At 40.0% G+C, this 22,192-nt stretch overlaps 1 protein-coding gene across 1 annotated transcript in view; it reads right to left on the reverse strand.

Moving 5' to 3' along the window:
• Positions 1 to 22,192, reverse strand: part of LOC121517063 (ERC protein 2-like) — a 238,706-nt gene that overhangs the window by 182,043 nt on the left and 34,471 nt on the right. Inside the window, exon 7 of the mRNA XM_041798572.1 lies at positions 1,354 to 1,521. Within this exon, the coding sequence (XP_041654506.1) occupies positions 1,354 to 1,521 (168 nt within the window). The remainder of the gene's footprint in view (positions 1 to 1,353; positions 1,522 to 22,192) is intronic.

Genomic DNA, 22,192 nt, shown 5'->3' on the forward strand with positions numbered 1-22,192 from the left:
CAGAGGGGACCTTTATGTGTGTAATTGGTCTATGGAGGAAGAATTTCCAACATGAACACCACAGGTGGTAACAGAGCTCATCTAAATGGCTAACCTTATAAAAGTCATTAAGGTCTGTGAGACATGGCGTGTAAGTGCAGTTGTGTATTTCAGAGAAAGTGTGAATGCTTTAATATACATAACATGTTACATTTATATATAAATAAAGTGTGTGTCGTGCTGAAAAATATGATTCTGTCTCAAAGACTGCACAGGACAGACTTGTGTGAAAATATCTGTTAAAAATGTTTACAGGTCACATATTTTACCCCTTTAAGACAAGTTCATATTGGTCTCAGAGGTCCCCAAACCATGCCTGTGAAGTTTGTTGCTGAAAAACATGCCGGTATTGTATTTTTGCATGTCTAAAACCCCTCTGTTTCAGCTCTGCTCAGAACGAGCTGTTTCTGTGTCTGTGGCTTTAAATGTTACCGAGCTGTGTGACTCCGCCCCTCTCAGGAAATGGATATGGCTTAATGGATGTGGCTCTCCTGATCCTCCTCTCAGCTGCCAGCTCAGGAGAGGAGGATCAGGACTGCCAGGGCAGAACTTTCTTCAAAGCGGGGAGGGCCAACCAAACCTGGTGGCGGTGATAACTACCCACATGACATCATGAGGGGAAAATCTGAGTATCACTGTTTAGCACACATTTTCTGAAAGGTAGAGAAAGGGGGGTGGGGATTTTTCTGATTCTTGGGGGGGATAGTGGACAGGCCAGGGGCATATTTTATTTATATTTTTTGTTAGTAAAGCATGAAAAAGTGTATTTTGCATAATATGTGACCTCCAATAGACAGACCATGGTTACGGTTCTTATGGTTTTATATCTAATCAGTGACTCTTAAAGCAATCTGTGGACATTTTCACACCTTACTCAAGTGGGTATCTTCTCAGTATTGGATGCATAAGGGCATCCCTTCTATTAAGTGCAAGTATTACTAAAGATTTGGGGTAAAGTGCAACCTTGCAAAGCTGATTGAGAATGAGGCATTGGCTATGGGCAGGGTTTCATTGTATGACAAGCCAGTAAACAATGGCTGCCTGCTGGTAAAAAGCTGCAATTTATACCAGATCTGCACATTTCTTAATTTAAAGAAGAACATCCTCCTAGATTTATTTAAAAGATACTGGCCTTCCCAGATATTGTCTATGGACGGCTGGGACTACATCCCAGGTAATGAAAATGTGAAACAGTCTATCTGACCACTAAAAGGCAGAGACTGATATCCAAGTCACAACAAATTCAACTGGTCTTCCCTATAGGTCTGCCTTCAATGCATACATCATTAAGTCCATCTAGCTGGACTCCCATACCTTCTTCTGCAGGACGTTAACCTTCCTCTCCTTGACATCCAGCATGTCCTTCATGTCTCTGATCTCTCCTGTGAGCGTGCTCTTTTCATCTGTCAGGTCCTGCAGCTGTTTGGTCTTCTTGGTCAGAAACTGCTCCTTCTCTTCTAGACGCACTCGCAGAGCATCTACCTAGAAGAGACAATGAAATAATCTGAGCACAGATAAGCAGATTAAGAGACTAAAAAAGCGTTATTAAGGGGTTATTCTGAGACTACAAAGGAGCCATACAACACATTTTCCCATACCAATTTTCAGGGTGAGAGAGAGTGAGACGACCAGAGAGAGAAGGAGTTCACCTGCCTGCTAAGAAAGCTGTAGCAGGCAGGTGAACAAGCAAGTGAATGCAAAAAAATACATATTCACACATCTGTGTTAATTTCTATCCCAACTCTCAGTCAGGTGGCCCACATTCAGCACTGGGACTGACATTTCTGACACATTCGCTTGTTGAAATTTGGAGGTAGTAAAAGTTAAGCTTTGTCCTACTGTTCATGACATGAACCACTGTGGACTGATGCAGTAAAAGTGTGTCTGAGTGAGTGTATGAGCCTGGAGCCTGTCCCATCTGTTGTTATTGAGGGTGTTGCATGATCAAGTCAGCGCTGCCATAGATCACACTGCTTACACAAATTAAAATCCTTTTGGTTTCTGGCTGTGAGATATGAGATGAGTGAGATCGGAGCTTACCCAAGAACTTTTTATTGGACATGTAAGAGTGTTCCGCTTCAATGCCTACAATCCCTCTCTCACGCATGCATCCACACTCAGCTGGCTGTCATTAGCAGACTCTGTGCTCTGCTGTTGCTTTTCAACACCTGATTACATTTCCAGAACATTTTTTTTTTCCAAAAGTGAACCCATTTAAACTTAATTTGGAAGTTTGTGTGTGAGTTTTATATAATCTAAGAGACAAACACTAAATGTAGATAAAAGGAAACAGGGAGGGAGGCCTTGTTAATGATATGTTTAACAAGCTTTTACTCTGACACAGAGGTGGCTGCGAGAAAAAACTTTGACAGCAGGCTCTGTCGTTCTTGTTATCTCATCTCTAAACTATTTCATAGCCAACAGAATAAGGGAGAGAGAGTGGTGGTGAAAATTAACAGAGTATACTAAATGAAGTGTTTGTCTGAGCATAATTCTAGAAAGAAATATTGGATTTTAGCCAATATCCAACATGCCAATATTTAGAAACTCATTTTAGCTGATTATGATAGCAATATGGTGGATAAATGTTGTTACACCTTAAACTTCAGTCTCTAAAACATACTTCAAAGTTAAAGCTGAACAAAAAAACAAACTTCAGTCTTTAGTACACAATTTAAAACTTAAGGAATGATGATGAAGAAAGACTTCAGTTGACTACAGCGCCTATGAAAAATGGTCACCCAAAAGCCACTGTTAAAGAAAACCTGTTTTTCATCTTGACTAGAGTTCACCAAAAGGCATGTGGGAGACTCCATGGTCAAGTGGAAGAAAGTTCTTTGGAATGATTAGACCAAATTGGTGCTTTTTGGCCCTCTTACAAGACACTATGTTTGGTGGACACCAAACTGCACATCACCGCTAACACACCATTCCCCTGTGAAGTACAGTAAAGTGGTGGCAGCGTCATGCTGTGGGGATGTTTCTCAGCAGTCAGCCATGGAAGGCTTGTAAAGGTAGATGGTAAAATGAATTCAGCAAAATATAGCAAATTCTTTTTCAGTCTGCAAGAGAAACCAAAGCCCAGACCTCAATCAGGATTTGTGGTTGGACTTAGAAAGGACTGTCCATGTCCGTTCACTATGGAGCCATATCTGCAGATACTGAAAGTTAACTTTGTGCTAGTTTCTGCCAATATCAATAACATCATAAAACCCCTAAAAATTCTGATGTGCTTCTGTTTTACTTTATTTGTAATTACTGACAGCAAAGTGCCATTAGCCAAATAAAAGATTACACTTGGATCCCTTGGTACCTGGCACCAGAATTACGAGTCAGTTAAAAATGTTTTAGTCCAGGCCCACAGTCCTGGTAAAACACTCATTCTAAACTGTGACGCAGCTGCCCACCACTAGTAGCCACTTCAGCTGTTCTTAATGACTGCTCCTTGCTGCCTCAGTGCTCTATAATCCACAGTAAACAGAGAACTGACAGCATCAATAGCATCTCACATAAAAGGCGCAGTTTGGCACTATTTTGTTCTAGAAAACGCCAATGAAATTGTACAGAGGCTGTTTCGAGTTAAACTTACCAAAGCAAGGAGTGTTGATATTCAGCACAAGAAAGTGGACATTAACCTGCAAAGAGGATCGAAGGCCAGCGGTGCCAATGATGCTAACGTTATCCACATCCTGTAAACCTACTTTGCATGGTTATGGTGTGATGTACAGTGCTTAACAAATTTATTAGACCACCTGTCTCAGAGACCATCCAGCATCATGAAGTGCTTTAATGTGGACTCTTTCATTTTCAGTGAGCTCTCCACGTTTTACCATTTTGAATGAAGAATTTCAAACTGAAGTCACCCTTTTATACCCACATTTGAGCCGGCTCACTGGGCTTCTCTGAGAAGTCATAAATTAATCAAGCATAACATTCAACCACTAAAACTCATTTTTCTCTTCAGGAATGCTAGTAAATAACTATAATTTGACATATTAATCAAGAAATAATAATGTGCTTTACTATTTTCTCAGTTTTTTGTAAATCAGTAAATTTGAAAATTCATGGAAAACAATAATAATTCTATTTTAGCATCAAAAATATCATTTGGGTTAAAGAGCTTCTACATATTGGTGTATTAACCATTGCAGAAACATAAAAAATGGTTTTGGTAATTACCAATGCTGTTAATTTAGGGCAGCTGTGGCATAAACCTTACTTTGGGTAGTGGTCTAATAAATTTGTTAAGCACTGTACATTTTGAAGTTGGTTTACAGACAATGTTTACTTGACTTTAGAAATTTTGGCTCAACACAATTATTATTTGCAATAACTGAATGTGAAATTATTCGCCCAGAAATGAGTGCATGTGGGTGTGCTACTAAAAGGGGGAAAAAGAGACATACACTCCCACCCAACCCCACCTGGCAAAGAGCAATTTAGCAAGAATGTAGCTAAGAGGCCTAGCAGGAAATCCCTGCTGTCTCACCTGCAATGGCCCACTAAGCTGTGATATTACAGTACAAACGCCCTGCTAATACCTCTCAAAGAACTCACCGCTGTTAAAGAGAATGAGCAAAACAAGGAGAGAGAGATGGAAGGATCAAATGAGGAGTGATAGATGAAAGGATGGAGGAGAAATGAATAAAAAAGTTGATACTAGGGCTGATATCTGACAGTGCGTTGGCTGATGAGCTCATAATCTCATATGTCAGACAATCAAGTGTTACTTTCATAGGAACGAAGAGCTTAATACATTATTTGCTGTTGTGGGAAGGAAACCTGGTTTATTTTATTTTTTGAGTGACGTTGTGTTACAACTAGAGTGGAGTTATTATAAATATCCCAACAGTCTAAATCCAAAATATAGTTACACATAGATCTCAGTGTTTTCACATGTTTACAGAAACCTTATTTCAACAGATCTAGTGTTTTTAGAAAGAAATTCTGTATATCACTTTTTACAGGGACTTTATGTTCAATGAGACCACCAGCCAGGGTGCTACGACTACATGGTCACTGATTAATTAGGTTGATCTAGAGATAAAATTTTGTTATTTTTTTAATGTTTGTTTGTTTGTTTTTGTCAGCAACCAATTGGTTTGTCAATGATGTGGTGTAGTTTTAGTCCACTAAGTTTTTCTTTGGTCGTAGGTCTAGTGGATACAGGTGTTTGGAATTCATATCATATCCAACCGCTACTCCTCCACTAAAAACTGCCACTAAATCAGCCAGGCTGTAACAGGAAATAGTGTATGACTTTATCAGTAGGCACACATGCTGAGATGATGGACAGCTAGCAAGTCAAGGTGATTAACCTTTAGCTTCTCCTTCAATTTCCTCTCCAATTTTCTCTTCCCACTAGAGCAACTCGCGTCAGCGTCGTCATCCAACAACTCCTCTCTCTCACCCTACAACTAATATCTTTCTTTCAACACTCCATATGTCCCGCCACGCTCCAGACTCTACAGGAGTTTTCCTATTGCCGTATAAAGGTGTAAGGCCTGCAGCGAGACAAAGTGACATGCCGGTGTGAGAAATCCCTAAAGTCATAAGGCAAGGTTGTCTTTGGGACAGGCCCATATTTCCCAACTCTGTAGGTCTGTGTTTCGATTTGACAGCCATGATATGCAAAACAGAAAAAACTCCTACTGCTTTAAGAGACAGCTGAGGTACATATATTGACTTCACTGGCTATGACAATTTTGAAAGAAAAAAAAAATCAAGTGACAGGTGAACAAAAGAAGCAGAGAGGCCCTCTAACATCCAGCTCAAATCCAAAGGGGACATTTGAGATTGCACTGAGGAGTTCCTTTGATTAGATGAATTACAAACACATTTTTATCTCAAAATCTTCCCCCCTAGACTCCACTTAAGCTTTCCAGCCCGTCACTCAGCACCATATGATTTCAAAAAATGACCTTGATATGGTCTCAACTTTCTGTGGTTGCAAAACTATTAATTCTTTGGAATTTCTTTAAACAAATACATTCACAACACAGAATGCTGCAGCAGTTTTCTCCATGCACACATGCATTGAGCTCTTTCACATCTTACCATGCACACACATGCATAAACACACACCCATTCTCCTTGATTTCTTCCCACATGCTTGCAATGACAGCCAAATGTGGATTCTGGACACTGGTTAGCAAAGTTAAACAGAGGCTTTAAGAAAACAGCCTCTCTGTTTGTCCTCACCTCCCTTTTTCCTGCCTCACATTTCATCATAAAAGTTTTTCTGGCAGGCTGATCTGCAAAGGTATCAGGCCCAGTGTCGGCTCCGGGCCGCAATAAACAACACAGAGACTATATAAGAAAACCGCAGTTAAACAGCAGAACCAGAGATGATTGGGTGACCACAGCAAAGGCCTGAGTACACAAAACACTTCCACACTCACACAATAACAGCTGAGCTCTCACTCATTAACTTGGGTGTGAGAAGCTCTCGCTGACCTCCAGACATTCACGCATTTACACACCAGCTTTTCTCATTTTTGTGTCTGTTCAAAGGAGAAGTCTGGATGTCACTCCAGCTGACAACGCCATTATTAAAGTTGCTAAGTCTCAAGAGCAGGTCTGTTTGAGTCTGTGCAACTGCGTGTCCACTACAAACAGCTGTGTGCATTTTACTTCCCTTTCTGTCTGACATCCAGCAGGTCTGTGTAAATTGGGCAAGAGTCAGCTTTTAGACTTAATTTATCTTAGGCCTACCCTGTGAAATGAATCATCCAGATTTATGAAAAAATATTCAACTAATTTATGTTCGTTTTGCCAGTGATGTGGCCAAGTCTGGATTATATCACTAAAAAGAAAAATTGCTCTTAAATTTCAAGATGAAGCTTCACGCCAGAGATTCTCACATATCACCAATAATTATTCAAATATCCCTTTATATTGAAAGAAAAGACAGAAAACATTCCAATATGATTAAAAATGGTGTCTGCATTATAAAAATTAGTCCAAAGGTGATTTCATAGTTTGGCCAGTCCATTTTACAGCATACATATGATCACAGTACAGACACTCTAGTGCCTCACACACACACTAACCTGACTGTTAGTATCTTTATACAGATGTGAGAAGTGCTAAATGATTCATAGTTTCCTGATGAGGCAAAAGAAACCTCCTCCATATGTTAGGAGGTCAGTGTTTAAGGTTTAAGAGGTCAGGCAGCCTGCAGACAAAAGGGTGATTTTTTAATGTGAAGCATTCATTGTTTAGATCATTTTTTGGCCTTTTTTGCCTTTATTTTTAATAAGAAAGCTGAAGAGAGACTGGAAACACATGGAGTTAAAGACAGGGAAAGATATGCACCACACATATACCAAGACCAGGAATCTGTATGGAAGACATTTTTAAGCTTCTTTACAGCCCTAGGTCAAAATCAATCATTACTAACGCCCATTTTGATACAGGGTTACTACACTTTTAAAAATAAAATCAAGACTTGAACTGAGAAAATTGAATGAGATCTTTCTTAGTATGCTGAATTTTCGGATTTAATCAACTTTTATAAAATGTCAAACAATAAAGGGCAAAGAAATTTGGGTCATAAATTCCTACATTTGATGCTTTCTCGCACATATAATGCCTCTATTCTGTCATTATACAGTATATTGATATTTATCACAACACATTTTTGGTGCTGAGCAGTTGTGTTGAGCTGATTCTCAACAGTTTAACTATTAAAAAACAGAAAAACACCTTTTTGTCAGAGAAGAACTATCGAAATACAGGTGGGTTGCAGAATTTTTAAGTGGGCACTGGACTAGTGTTTCACAACTGTACCAAGTTTTTTAAATTACAGTAAGTCAGACAAAATCAGAGAGGAGAGGTCTGGAGTCCTCCTCTAGGAAATCTAGAATATTGAACACTGAACTCCCTGATTTATAGAGAATATTTATGCAACACTTTGTGGGCGAGGATGATTAAAATCGTATAAGGTTGGCTAGAAAACAGAGATTAGATAAGGACACATCTTACTCAAAGAGCCTTCCAAAATTGAAGACCTCTCACTGGTAAAAATCTGTTTTTTTACAAACTCTGGTCTTAAATTTCAAATATGCATTTTAAGACTAAGACTTTTCAAGAATCTGTAGGAACCCTGTTGAACCAAAGCAACAAAATTACAAGTCAGAGAAACCCAGTAATGGGTCATTTTTAGCGCCGTCAAACTATTAAACAGTTTAATCTTGATTAATATAAGAAATTCTGTAGTAAAATCAAGATTAATCTCGCCCTTTTGAAGTTCCACTGTTTGCACCCAAAATTTTTTGTTTCGTTTGGCATTTCTGTACTGCCTTAAGCATACAATTCAGATGTAAATTTTTAGTCGTAGGTCTCACTTGGAAGTCGTGCCAAATTTCAGTCAGATCACGCGTCATCTGTTGTGCAGTGTACAGGAGGACACGACAGCTGATGCAGACTCAACTATGTCCAGACCAGGTGCTCCAGACTGGTTGGATAGATTTAAAAATGACATTTAAAATGACATTTAAAAATATGGTAGCTAAAGGTAACAGCAGAGTATTTTCAAAACTTCAGGCGTGTGGGAAGTTTGATGTCAAAAGGAAGAATAACGTTCCCATAATCCTAGAATATAAATTTAAGCAATATACAAGACACAGTTTGTTTTGAGGGCTTCAAACTATTTGTCTCCATGATAATGTACGCAAGGTTAATCAAAGTCCATGATGCACAGTTTCTGTGAAGCTCTTTAAGTAGCATCTGTTTTTGCCATGTGGCGTTTGCACTTTTTCAAGTTTCCAGTAAAGTAGTTAAGCTCTGCCTACAGTGATAGTTGTGAAGCACAGATCCACAGCAAGCAAGTTTAGCTGCTGGTTACTTATTGTCTTTAAATACGTTATGTTTTCAATAGGCCTGTTAACATGAACGTGTTAACGCTTGTGATCAATCTGGAAAGTTTAACGCGCTGAAAAGTAATATCACAATCTAATCATATGACTAAATTTAACCACAACTTCGTAGTCCTCCTGTGCAGATGTTTACGTCCCTGAGGTGAAAAGGTCAAAGGCGAGTCAAACGCAACCAGCAGTGATGAGAGAGGAGACAGACCCAGGTCTGCTTCATGGCAAATTTCGATTTGAAAGCTGCCTAATGGAAGTCTGGATTAAACAAAAGTTGTATGTACATACAGCAGTGATGAACTGTCTTTACACCAAAGCACAATGAGTCTGAAGTACCACCACTGGGCAAAACGCATCTTTTCTAATGTTAGCAAAGACGCTTACAACATCACAGGATCAAGCCATAACGCCAAGCTACACTGGCACAGTCCAGCAGACCAAGATTTGTCCCGAAAACGACAACATCTAATCTAACGAATGCAATCGCTAATGGGTCGCCAGCGACTGCAGACCATCAACATCGTTGACGACAAGGGGCTTCAAGACATCATCCGGGTCGCCTCGGATAACCCATACCACAGAACACCTACGAGAACTACTGTCACAAGAATCCGTGAACTGTATGACAGCTAAAAAGACAACTAAAGTGGAACAGCTGGCCCGAGCTGCATTTATTACACTGACGAGAGACCACTGGACATCAGTCAGCAAACACAGCTACCTCAGGGTAACAGCACACCTCATCATTCACTTTACAGCAGAAGTTATTTTGTACATGATGTGTTTGTCTGCTAGGCTCGTTTGCAGTTTATTAATATTATTGCTCAGTGATTTAAAACACTCACTTACAAACACACACTTAAAAACCACAAGTAAGTTTAAAAACTAGTTTGTTTAATAATTCTTCATTTAAACACCATACTTGCACTAATTTATCTCAAACAAAAATACAAATAAATGGTAGTATTTAAAATGTTAATTTATAGATAATAATAATAATAATAATAATAATAATAATAACAAAATAATAATACATTTTTTAGTAAAAAGCACTTTCAAAGTGCTGTACATAAATTTAAAATAATGAAAATAAAGACTTATATTAAGAACGTTTAAAAAATCTAAAAATTACTAAAACTAAAGAAATGCTGTGATTAATCATGATTAATCACAGCATAGTGACGTGATTAACTTGAACAACTTTTTAATCAATTGACAGCACTAGTTTTCGACCAAAGTGACATCCCAGAAGGTTTATTTAGTCAACACTGTACAACTGTTTTCGTTTGGATTATGAATGAACTATGAATTAATGTGGGAGAAAAGCTATAAAAATGGCTCTGCCAGCCCACTATAATGTAGCAATAAAGTGACTGATTGCAATACACCATAATTAGGGGGACATTTTCAATAGCTTCAGTGTGAAAAGGTGCTGGCTGCACTTGAGAAAATGATGGCACATTTGAGAGGCGGGGGGCTCAAATCCAATATTTTATACTGTTATATTGCTCACTCTGGTGTATGCGATGCAGCTAACACTTCAGATTGAAAATGCAGGTCTGATACACCAGATGATGTAGTGCCTCAGAGAGCAAGTGTGCAGAGGGACAAGCTCTTCTAAGACTGACTCAGAGGTCTCTCTTTCACAAACAGTAACACATGCTCGGTGTAAATATGCTAAAATACCAACAGAAAATCTCCTTTCCACCTGAGCTGGCCACACCAGACATGACGACACCGGGCTGATCCATGAGGAAATGAGGGAAGTTCCCTGTCCCTGCTCTTAGGCTGGTTGTTATTTGAGGTGTGTGTCATCAAAGGGATAAAGCTACAGTCACAGCTCTGATCAAGAATCACATAATGGACGGATCACCTTAGGGCCAATTTGGGTTAATAAGCGGATATAAACTGCTGCACAGCAGGGATTGTAAGGTGGAGAAGGGGGCAAAGTCCCGTTGTAGACTCTGACATCTGCGGATGAAACCTCAAGAACACAGCTGTCTGCCCACAGGCTACAGAGGGAACATGGGAAAGAACAGATGTATAAAGAAAGAAGAAAAGACAAGGACGAACACACATACTAGTGGAGAACTCCCAGGATCCTCTGACAAAAGGATCTTTGTGGAGAGAATGAATGAATGTTTTCTGCCAAAGCTTAAAAGTCAACCATGCCAGGCTTTTGCTGTTGTACCAGGGGATGGATACATGAGACTAAAAATGTAGGGGACTCACCCCACGTACCATCAAACCAACTCTCAGTAAGCACAGCTGCCTTAATCCCTCCCTCGCCCTCCATCCATCATCATTACCTCCTCAGGCAGAGATGGACACACACAAGATACACATGCATTACACACACGCAAATGTAAAGGAAGAGACGCTACAGGCGTTCCCCCTCATTAACACTTGCTCCTTCTTTGATTATTTTTCCTGATCATTTCCAGCACCTCAGCGCCAGTTGCTACATCCTGTTTCCAGGGAATCTATTTCCTGAACCGTCACTATGGCAAACATGTGGTCTGCAGCGTACAGTCAACGCCTGCTATCATCCTGATTTGTGCTCAGTAAACAAGTCAAACAGGTTTTCATCAGATCTGAACTCTATTTATATATTTGTATCGGCTGATAGTGATGACTTCTACAAAGAATTCTATTGTGCATCGCCAGTCAAACTAAAATGTACAATAAAGCACAAGCTTCACGCTCTAATTTGGGCCGTATTTCATTTTATGTCAGGAATTTTCCCACAGCCAAGTTAAATATGGATTCCAGGCCACCGATAGCCAACAGGCTGAAGTTTGGTCACTCCTGATTTGAATGACAGTGCACTCTGATAAGTCTTGATTTCAGCTAAAACAATTTGGATGGTAGGATCAGAATTTGGCATAAACAACATGAAAGCATGGATCAACCCTGCCTTGTATCATCAGTTCAGGCTGGTGGTGGTGTAATGGTGTAATTTTCTTGGCCCACTTTGGGCCCCTTTGTATCAATTGAGCATCGTTTAAACACCATAGCCTACCTGAGTACTGTTGCTGACCATGTCCAATCCTTTCACGACCACAGTGTACCCATCTTCTGATGGCTACTTCCAGCAGGATAATGCACCAAAAGCTCAAACCATCTCAAACTAGTTTGTTGAACATGACAATGAGTTCACTGTACTCCAGTGGTCTCCAGTCACCAGATCTCAATCCAATAGAGCACTTTTGGGATGTGGTGACACAAGAGATTTGCATCAAGGATGTAGAGTCAACAAATCTGCAGCAACTGTGCGATGCTATCAAGTCAATATGGAATAAGATCCCTGAGGAATGTGTCCAACATCTTGTTGAAACTATGCCACAAAGAATTAAGGATGTTCTGAGGGCAAAAGGGGGTCCAACCAGGTATCCGCATGGTGTACCTAATAAAGTGGCCAGTAGGTTGTTACACTGCTTTATCAGTCTTTTAGACTGAGAACTCCTCAAGCCAAACCCAATAGAAGTTATTGTCTGTAGAGGAAGCCTTTTTGCACATGGCCCTGAAGAATTTAATGCTAATACAAAAGCACAGTTGGTGGTTTTCATCCACTGAACTTGTGGTGTTTAAATATAAACCACAAACAGAAAGCAGCTGTTCAATTATATGGATATTAACACCACCTTTAAGAATGAAAGCTGATCGGACCTGACAGTCATTGTTTCATTTCAAATGTGAAGTAGTTAAACAGCAGAGAAAAAAACAAAACGGAAAAGAGGCAAAAAGGGGAAGGAAAAACTCAACTGTCCTTATTGTCTTTCTGCAAGTTCTGGTTCACTCAGCTTATCGTGAGGCTGACACTTTACAAAGATTGAACTTCCTGTTAAGTGGGATTGAAAACTTTTCAACTGTATTCTTGTGGCATGTTTCTATGTGAGTATTTTTATATGTGTGTGTGTGTACATATCTATGTACATGAAATTAGCGGTCAGCGGTCTGAGCAAAGCAGTCTGACCCTGAGCGGAGAGAAGGTCAGACCCAAAAGAAAAGAGAGCATTGTTTCTGAGTTTCCCTATCAGCACCTCACTGTGTACTGGTTAACCAGCTGCTGACTGACAGTAGACAAGCCTAAGCCCTCATTACTTTTGTGTGTTTGTTTAGTTTCATAACGTGCAAAAATAGAAAACTTGAAAACAAGACTGAACACCCACACACTTCCCAAAGAAATTCATGCAGGACAAATCATAGCACTCAAATTAAAGTTATTTACCTTTAACGCAACACATCATTTGTGCGGAAGTATGCTGAATGCATATTTGCACAACACTTCAGTGCATGTGTTCTGATTGTGTAAGCAGCAGAGTGTACACGCATATTTACCTCTTCTCCTGTGTAAACCATTAGTTATCTCATCCCCATTCTGACCCCTATAACTCCACTTTATGGCTTTTCCACATGGCCTCTGAAGAACTTGCGGGGTCTTTATTTTGGACCGTGCCATGTTTGTACTGGGGGGCCCTGAAGCTTTGCTGCTCACGCTGCATCCCAAAACCGCAGCGCCCTGGGAACCCATGAGTACGCTGTTGGGTCCGAGAGAGGTGACCGTGGTCAGTTTGGTTCAACTGAGGTCATATCACAACTGGTGTGCACTCTTTACTACAGGAGGTGTTTCAATGCTGAGCTGATAATTAGTGGAGTCATGGTCATTTCTGTAGCACAAATACGAAACAGCAGGATTCGACAGCAGACAACAAGAGACAGGAGGCTGTGTGGGTTTAAGGTGTAAAAGACAGTGCAGGTTATTTTCTTTTCACAGGTCGGCCTGTAGTATGAACTGTTTTCTTATGCCACATTAAGGTTGTCAAAATTATTGATACTTTCTGATTCCACATGTCCTACAATGACACAATCTCTGTAATTTTAGTGAATGATGGTGGTGAGGAGCAACAAATCTACAGTATGTGACTTTTGCTGCCTGGTGGCCCATTATTAGAACAACAACATAATATGACAAGTAAAGAGCAGCCCTGCTCAGCTCCATCCATCTCTACTGTTTATTTCTTGTTTCTAACTGAGAACACTATTTAAAAAACTGCATACGGTTAATTCAATAAAAAGTAAACCAGCGTTTTGGTTTCATTAAAGAATTTCACATATCCATCTGTGACACCAAATTGTTGGTTAGTAAATACACCTTAAGGACTGCCGTTTGTAATGAACAGACTCCTCAACTCAAAACAAGAAGTGAGCCTCAGAAGTTGATGCAATAAGCAATGGACCTCCTATTGGTTGCAGCAGCTGTGCTGTCACAATGATAGTTTTGAAAGGTGGGATAACTGTGAGGATTGCGAGGATTTTACTGGCATTTTGGTATCAATAACAACATCATTTTCCGTGAGTGGAGATTATTATTTTACTGGCTCAAGGTTCAGGGTGTAGGTTTTGTTAATCACCTCAAAATGCGTTGTCATATTTTTCATCCACTTGTGGCTCTGTCTGAGGATAAAAGGCTGTTCACAGGAACTATTTTCGACTGTTACCCTGTTTAGAGACAATAACACACAAGAGGCAGCACCATAACAAACACTGATTTGGAAAATGCTTTTCGTTGATTGGTTAAATCAAGTGAAAGTGTCATATCTGCAACAATATTTTGGTTAATTTTGCAAAGCAGGGGGATTCATCTGTCATCAGGCAAATCCACCTTGAAAGCTCCAATCCACAATGTTTGTACCAAACCAAACACTGTTAAGACCAACAGGCATCATCTGAGGAAAGTGTAGCTAGGGGCGGAGCTTAGTTGGCTGCCTCCAGTGCGGTGATTGGCTCAGATACAGCTCTAGTACAGTGTTAATTTTACCAGTACTTGAACAAAGAATAAAAACAGCACTGAAAACTTTTCATAATGGAAGGGATGTTTTCGCTCTTCTGCCGACCTGCTTCAGCTTGAGTTTGTGAGTTAGCAGTTTGGTATAATAGTTGGGTAAATACAATGGCTGATAGTAGAGTGATTCGTTCTGACTCAGCTTAGTCCTATATTAAAACAAGGGTAGAGAGCCACACGAAAGCTTTTCATGACAGAAAAGATGTTTCGCCCGTCTCCCAGCCTGCCTTGGCATCGGTATGTGATCATTACAGGTGGAGTTTACCAGTGTATCCATGGCTGCTGCCGCAGATGCAGGTAGCTTGGATGTAACTGTAGGAAAGTGGCAGTTTAATCAGAAATGGACCACAATTTCTTTTTAAAGCAAGTGCATAGAGCCACACCGAAAGCTTGTCTTGGCAGAGAAGATATTTTGCACATCTCTTGACAGGCCTTGGCATCAATTTTATTCTCAGAGAAACTACGCCATTAACAGTCTGCGTCAGCGGTATCCTGGAAGAGTAAGAGAAGCACATGCTTATGTCATTTTGTCTTGTTGCTCTGATTGGTCCGTCATGAATGTGACAGACATTCCTCCAATCACCTTCTGAGAATTTTTTCAAAAGCCCTGCCCTTCCCATACACTTTCTATGGGAGCTTTCCCAGATGAATGTGAAATACATCTATGCAGTGGATATTTGAAACAGTCGATCTTGCCTGTCAGGTTACACTTTGGTTCATTTGGACATAAAGCTCTACTAGTTGAGATCAACCTTACTTCTCCTTGAAACAACCAAACAATGACACAACTTAAGTTACACTTCCACTAGTTTAAAAGTAGAGTTCGGTGTGGACTTTATGGCATAACATGTGCAAAGCCGGTCCAACAGGCTACTTATCTCTACTCGACCTGGAGATTCCTAGTGGGGATGATAGTCCCGAGTTACGGGGTCAAACATGGTGACTAAACTTGCAACTAACAGCAAAGAATAATCATAGTCCATAACAAGTCAGCAGTGAGAAATAACTTTAATTATCAGCTCACTGTAAGTCTTGTTGGTCATGATGGCTCCATCATGACCGTCGCTGTAATAAGACACATTCAATTACATCCATAAAAATCAAGTATTTCTTTGCCTTTGAAAACTGTTGGAAATATCTAAGGTAATGTAAGACCTCACCTAAAAAAACATATCTAAAATTGAAGTATTAATTTTCAATTGATATAGACATTTCGGTGAAAAAATATTTACATATTGTCGATTTTAAAAAATCACATCCATTTCTTGGATATGTTTATAAGACTAGAATAAATGCATTATCAAATACTGAATAGCAATAGTGGTAAGTAGTAAGTAAATTTGTGCAAACTTCTTAAACTGTTCACAAATATTGTCAATTTTTCCTTACCAATGTTTTGTGCGATTCAGCCAGTGTGTAGGCGTTTCCCTGCAATTTCTGTTAAATAAAAACAAGAATTTACTAGTTTACTTATATTTAGTACCTACGAATTTTACTTTTGCAGGCATAAATAGTGTTTGATTTCCACTAGAATAAAACTGAAGTTTAGATTTCTGGTAACTTGACAACCCAACCCAAACACCTGACTGTTGCTTTGAGTTTTCATAAAGTTCTCACTTTAGCCACGTTTCCCCAACACACCATACTGTTTTTAGGACAAAAAATAAAAAAGATCAGGGCAGAGAATATGGGGTAAGAGAAGGAAGATAGTAATAAAAACAAAGAAATATGGAAGGAGGGAGCAAACGGGAATGAGGCAGAAAGAAGGGGAGAGAGAGAAAATAGTGAGAGAAGGGCAGAGGAGGAGTGTGACCAGGCTGAGACCACATCTTTCCTCCGCCTCAGTACCTATATGAACCATTAATCAGTAAAGAACAAGGAAAGATCAACAAAAACAGTCCAGCAGGGACCACAGCACACCATACCATCACATCACTCACTGACAAAAGCCCACAGCCCTCTCCATCCATCAAACTGCTTCATTCTCTCACTCCTAACTTCCTCCTGACGCTCCGTCTATCCTTGAATGTTTCCCTCTTTCACTCCAGATCCCATTTTTTTAAGTTCATCTTGTTTTCCCTATTCATCACTGTCATAATGGTTGATGTTAGCAAGTCCTTCTTGAGTCATTTATATCTTTTTCTAGTCATTACACCTCAACCTCAGAATCAAAACTCAGCGGAGGTCTGCTGGCAGACTCGCTGCAAACGCTGGTGATGAAAGAGAAAATGAGATATTTGAGGTCACATCTGAGAGAGTTAAAGTGAAAAACCGCACTGTAAACACAGACATGTTGCCACATTGCAGGAGACGTGCTGCTACCAACACTTCTGTTGGCATTAGGAGAGGAAGAAAATATCAAATGTTAAACTTCTGAGTTATTTATGTGGCTGATTCCAGGCTTTGACATAATCACCTTGAACCTATTTCAGTCTGGATTTCCCCTCTGTGAGCAAGTAGACACCTGCAGAGCGCTCTTTTAGAGAGATGAATATGTTAATCAAAGCCTGTCCACCTTCACTAAATAAAAACCTGGACTAATATCTGCCAAAGACATTAATACATCATGATTTGTTGCATCAAAAGACAGAAGTTAATTGTTCATATTGCATGACTCTCATGGATTTAGAGCTGCCTCCAGAGAGAAGAGCAGACACAGTAATAATAATAAGACACAGAGAGCGCCATAAAGTTATTTATATAGGCATAATAAGGGAAACAACCTGCCAAAGTAATGTTCATACAGTCAGTCAGTGTTTAAATTAAGTTTGTTGTTCAAGTTCCTACAGCCAAAATGCATAAATTATACATAATTATTGGGGGGGGGGTTGGCTATTTTTTTAGAAATATAATCTAAATAGTTACTTTTTTCTAACCTACTTATGACAAACTTTATTCCTGCTTGGCGCTCTCTTTTGTCTTTTAAATTTGTAGATTTTCTATAAGATGCAACCATATCAACCATAAGTAAGATGTGACTTCTCTGTCCTAACAATCAAAAATCAGTTTAGAAAATATTTCGACCAAAATTATTTTCTAACATTGAAAAGGAAAAACATCTCACAGGTTGAGCACATTAGCATGGCGTTACAGGGTCTGACTGGGAGCAACTATTTCTAATAAACAGGCCAACATGTTTTAATCATGGACTGTATATTAACATGGACGGCGCAACAACTGCCCAGGAGTGAAGCCAAAAGACTTGGAGTTGTCCCAGCTGATTGACTGGAGTATAGGACATGAACCCCGCCACCTCCATGTTAACAGATGGGACAACAGTGCAAACTGCTGGAATACCGGGGGGGGGGGGGGGGGGGTTCCTAATTAAAAAAAAAAAAAAAAAAAAAAGACAAAAAGGGGCGGATCTTGCAATTGGTCTTTAATCTACAGCCAGGCATACACTATGCACTTTTAAGCATATTCTGACCTGATTTCCTGATTTTTGAGTTGAGTCATGTGATTTGTTTGCAGTATGCAGTTTGTGGGGACACAACAGCTGCCTTTGACTTAATAGCTACTTCTGACATGGATAAATTTCTGATGTGTCTGATATTTCAATCATATGACTGTACAGCCTCGCACAGCAAGAGCAGAGCCGTAAGTAGATTACCAAACGTCAGGGGATTTCTCCTGTGTAGACTATTGCACAGTGTCTGCAATCACCATGAGCAGGGCAGGAAGGCCTGTCTTATGTACCATCCACATATATAATAAAAGAACAAGCTTAAAATATCTGTGTCCATCCAGCCAACAGTAATGTCGTGCGGTCTGCAGATAAGTTGGTTTTAAGAGGCAGTAAACCATGGGGCACAAAGGCTATGGTTTGGTTTAATTATTTAACAAACTTCACAAAGGACTTGCTTCTGTGTTACTTAAATGTCATCAACCATTTCTAATGACACTCAAAATTTTTTTCAGGTGACCTGACGAGGCCCATGGGTTTAACTTATGATTAAACAAAAGCTCACGGTTTTGCTCTGCTGTGATTCTTACACACTATGGTCCTAGCTGCAGCAGTGTTATGAACATACAGCATGTCTGTGCCATTAACGTAACATATTAACTAGCATCAGGACAAGGTGCTGCATATAGCAGGAAAGCACTCACCCAGGAACAGCCTGACATAACTGAGCGTCCACCTAACACATTGTGCTTGTGTATCTGTAACAGCTGTAGCACTACCTGTGGCCTGAACATACAGGCAAGAGACACACAGACTCTCCCTACACAGTGCTCAGTTCTCTGACTGATGAAGCCATTTCAGGAAGACTTTAATGCAGGTCAACAAGAAAGCTTGTGTTTCTGGTTTACAGGACGTGACAATTGCACATATGCACACTGCCATCACGGTATGTCATTCAGCTCCAAAATTCAACAACCGACACATGGATCTGCTCTGCTGGAAACTGTACTGACCTAAGGGAACTTTGTAATTTTATCTGTAAGTCAAATGTGTGCTTCAATAACCAGAAGGGGTGTGGCATCAGTTTCCATCAGTCAGCTCCCTTCTGCATGTATCTTGACTCTAAAAAAATGTCACCAATCCAATATGTCAGCACCCATTGTGGGGGTATTTTGGCCTTACTTTTGTACAACAGAAGAATACAGTGATGCATTGTGCATATCCTGTCGGCAGTTTTAAAACAGTCTTATCAGGTTTCTTTTTGTATAAAGATTAAACATTTCAAAGAAAACTAGACCTAGTCAAAGCACATGCCAACATGCTTCTTTTCCAACAAGGTTTTGGCCTCGTCCTCAACTGCTGGCTGGTTAAATATTCAGGAAGGTCTCTGATAGGTTACCTGATCTAATGGAGTAGAGTTACAGCCTTGTATTGTCCTCATCGGGGCAGGAAAGACACATACACATTCTGTATTAAAGGGTTAAGTTTCCACTGACGTGGGCAGCAGCAGCAGTCTCACAATGTTCTCCCACAAGTGTACACTCATTATTTTCCACAATTTTCATTTATCTGAAGACGGATTCAATCAGGTCCACTTGGAAGCTGTCCTTAACTTTGAGTGACAAATAAATACACTTCCATTTTCTCATTCCCATGGTCACAATGCCGGCTCTGTTCGCTCCCCTCTACTGATGTGAATTGCTTTTAAAGACAAGTGTCTGTGAGATGAAGCTGTTCTTGAGGGCTGGGTGAAACCAGTCTGGCTCTGTGGGAGCAGACTGCTGCTCAAATCACTGTCATTAATGATGGGTCCCATCTGCCACACACTCATGTCTATACAGAGAAGCAGGACAGTCGATTGTTCATTATGGAAATGGAAAGAAATCCTGGGCCAACAGAGATGTAAGAAAAGTGATCCCAGCAGCTACAATACAATGAAATAATATAAGTGGAATGAATACACCCTGTAAAAATGGCTATGCATCCTTGCCAAATGAATGACAGTCACTAAAGGAATGCAGCCAAATGCTGGCTCTAAAGCACACTCAGTATCTATACTCATCCTCTAGTTTGCCCACTTAGCCCTGGAAACCCTAGCCTTCCCTAAGAGAGGGAAAATACCACTTCAAAGCAGGAAAAACACTCAAGACCAAAGATGAGAGTCCAGCAATCAGCCCTGACGGTGTACATGCTCTTGTGTGTATTATTATGCGTGTGGTACTGTGTGTTTGTTGTAATCTAGACATGTTGGATCTGATTACACCTCACCCCTGCAGCCTGTGAGAGAGGAAGAGACAGGCTACATAGTACAGATATACTAAGAATTAAACAATTTTACCTGTAGATGGATTCTTTCTTGGCATCGTAAAAGTACCTCTACCCTCTGCATATACAGCATTTTAGCAAAGAAGTGCAAAAGGTTGAACAAATCAAGCAGCACTTCTTATATGTCTTTATAAAGGGAAGCGTTAGCCTTCAAAGGTTACTGATATTATGATACCAAATAGACCTCAGTTGCTGAGTGATTGGTCAGGTAGTCATTAGCTCGTTAAAGCCTGTTGACCTATCAGCGCATCAACTCTGCCTATCTTAGGCCTTGTCCACATGGAGATGAAAACGATATATTTCCGTTTTGTTTTGAAAACGTTTTCTGTAAACATGGGATAATTTCAGGAAATGTCCGTGCAAGTACAGAACCACTGAAAACGACTGAAAAAACTGTAGTATATATGCCAAGCCTTTAAGTGGTGCTTTAAAGCTGCCACAGAAATGCATTAAAAGGAGAGAAAAAGATTACGAAGCATGCATATAATCTATTATAATATAATGTCGCCATGACTGATCTAAGAACATTTGGTGTATGCTGTTCTTGGTGGTGGTAAAGGAGCATCAGATTTTGCTATAAAGGCCATAATAAGCTCAGAAGTTTTTAGCAGCACAAACACAACCCTGTAATCCATTGTTGTCTTGATTTGACTCTGCATGCGGCTTACTATGCTATGTATGACATAACTGTTTCAAGAAAGATGTGGTTGGCTGTCCACACAGAGATGAAACAATAGGCCTATACAGATTTGTTCACTCTGGGACCCGGTTTGAAAAAGTAGCATTTCCATTTCCATGGTAACAAGAGACCCCACCAATTCAGAGACATTGCTGACACTCAAGGATTGTGGGCATTGTAGTATTTTCTGGCAGTGATTGTGAAATAACAGTTTTTCTGAAAATGAGGTTGACATCTTGCCAACTTCTGTCTTCTACAGGAGCGTCTATTATCGTTTCACACCCAGGTAGCTTGTAATAAGTCTAACTCTGATACTTCTGATATCATGGCTGATAAATCAAATCCACTATGGAAAGAAATGAATGAGATTTGTGCTTCCAGAACCACTCCATTGAGCCCTATTTTAATTCATCTTGAGCTGTCACAGTTCAGAGGTGACAGTTAGGTGCAGGTAGTCACATCACAAATACATCCTAATTCTTTAAAAAAAAAAAAAAAAAAAAAAAGCTAACTTCAGAGGTGCAGGTGGCCTAGTGATTCAAGGTGTGCCCAATGTACACGCATGTCTCTCCCCAGCTCTCATCCCTGTTTCCAGTTCTGTCCACTGTCCTCCTCTGTCAATAAAGGCATGAAAAGTCCAAAATTAAATCTTAAAAAAAAAAGCAAACTAAAGTAAACAAATGTGACAAGTATTAACCTGCCAACATAGGTGGCAGTAATGTTCACAAGCGTTTGCGAAACGCTATTAAACAACCAGCGGAAAAGAGAAAGAAGAAGGAATAACAAAACATACAATAAAGAAAAGTTGTACCCTTCTATAAGAGAAGCAGAGCAGGGAGACCCACTGGCTTCTTCTCCCTCACCCCAGCGTTGTTTTTAAAAAGCCTCCTAATGTGAAAGCATAGCGGGTCAAAGACCTTACAGCTGCTAGTATATTTTAAAGACTATGCATGGACATGTAGAAGCATAGCACACTGACTTCAAGTGTGTATTAAAGTGCTCTGCTCTGGATCAATTACAACACTGCGTCC

This window comes from Cheilinus undulatus, linkage group 11 (assembly GCF_018320785.1).
Source record: "Cheilinus undulatus linkage group 11, ASM1832078v1, whole genome shotgun sequence".
Classification (NCBI taxonomy): domain Eukaryota; kingdom Metazoa; phylum Chordata; class Actinopteri; order Labriformes; family Labridae; genus Cheilinus; species Cheilinus undulatus.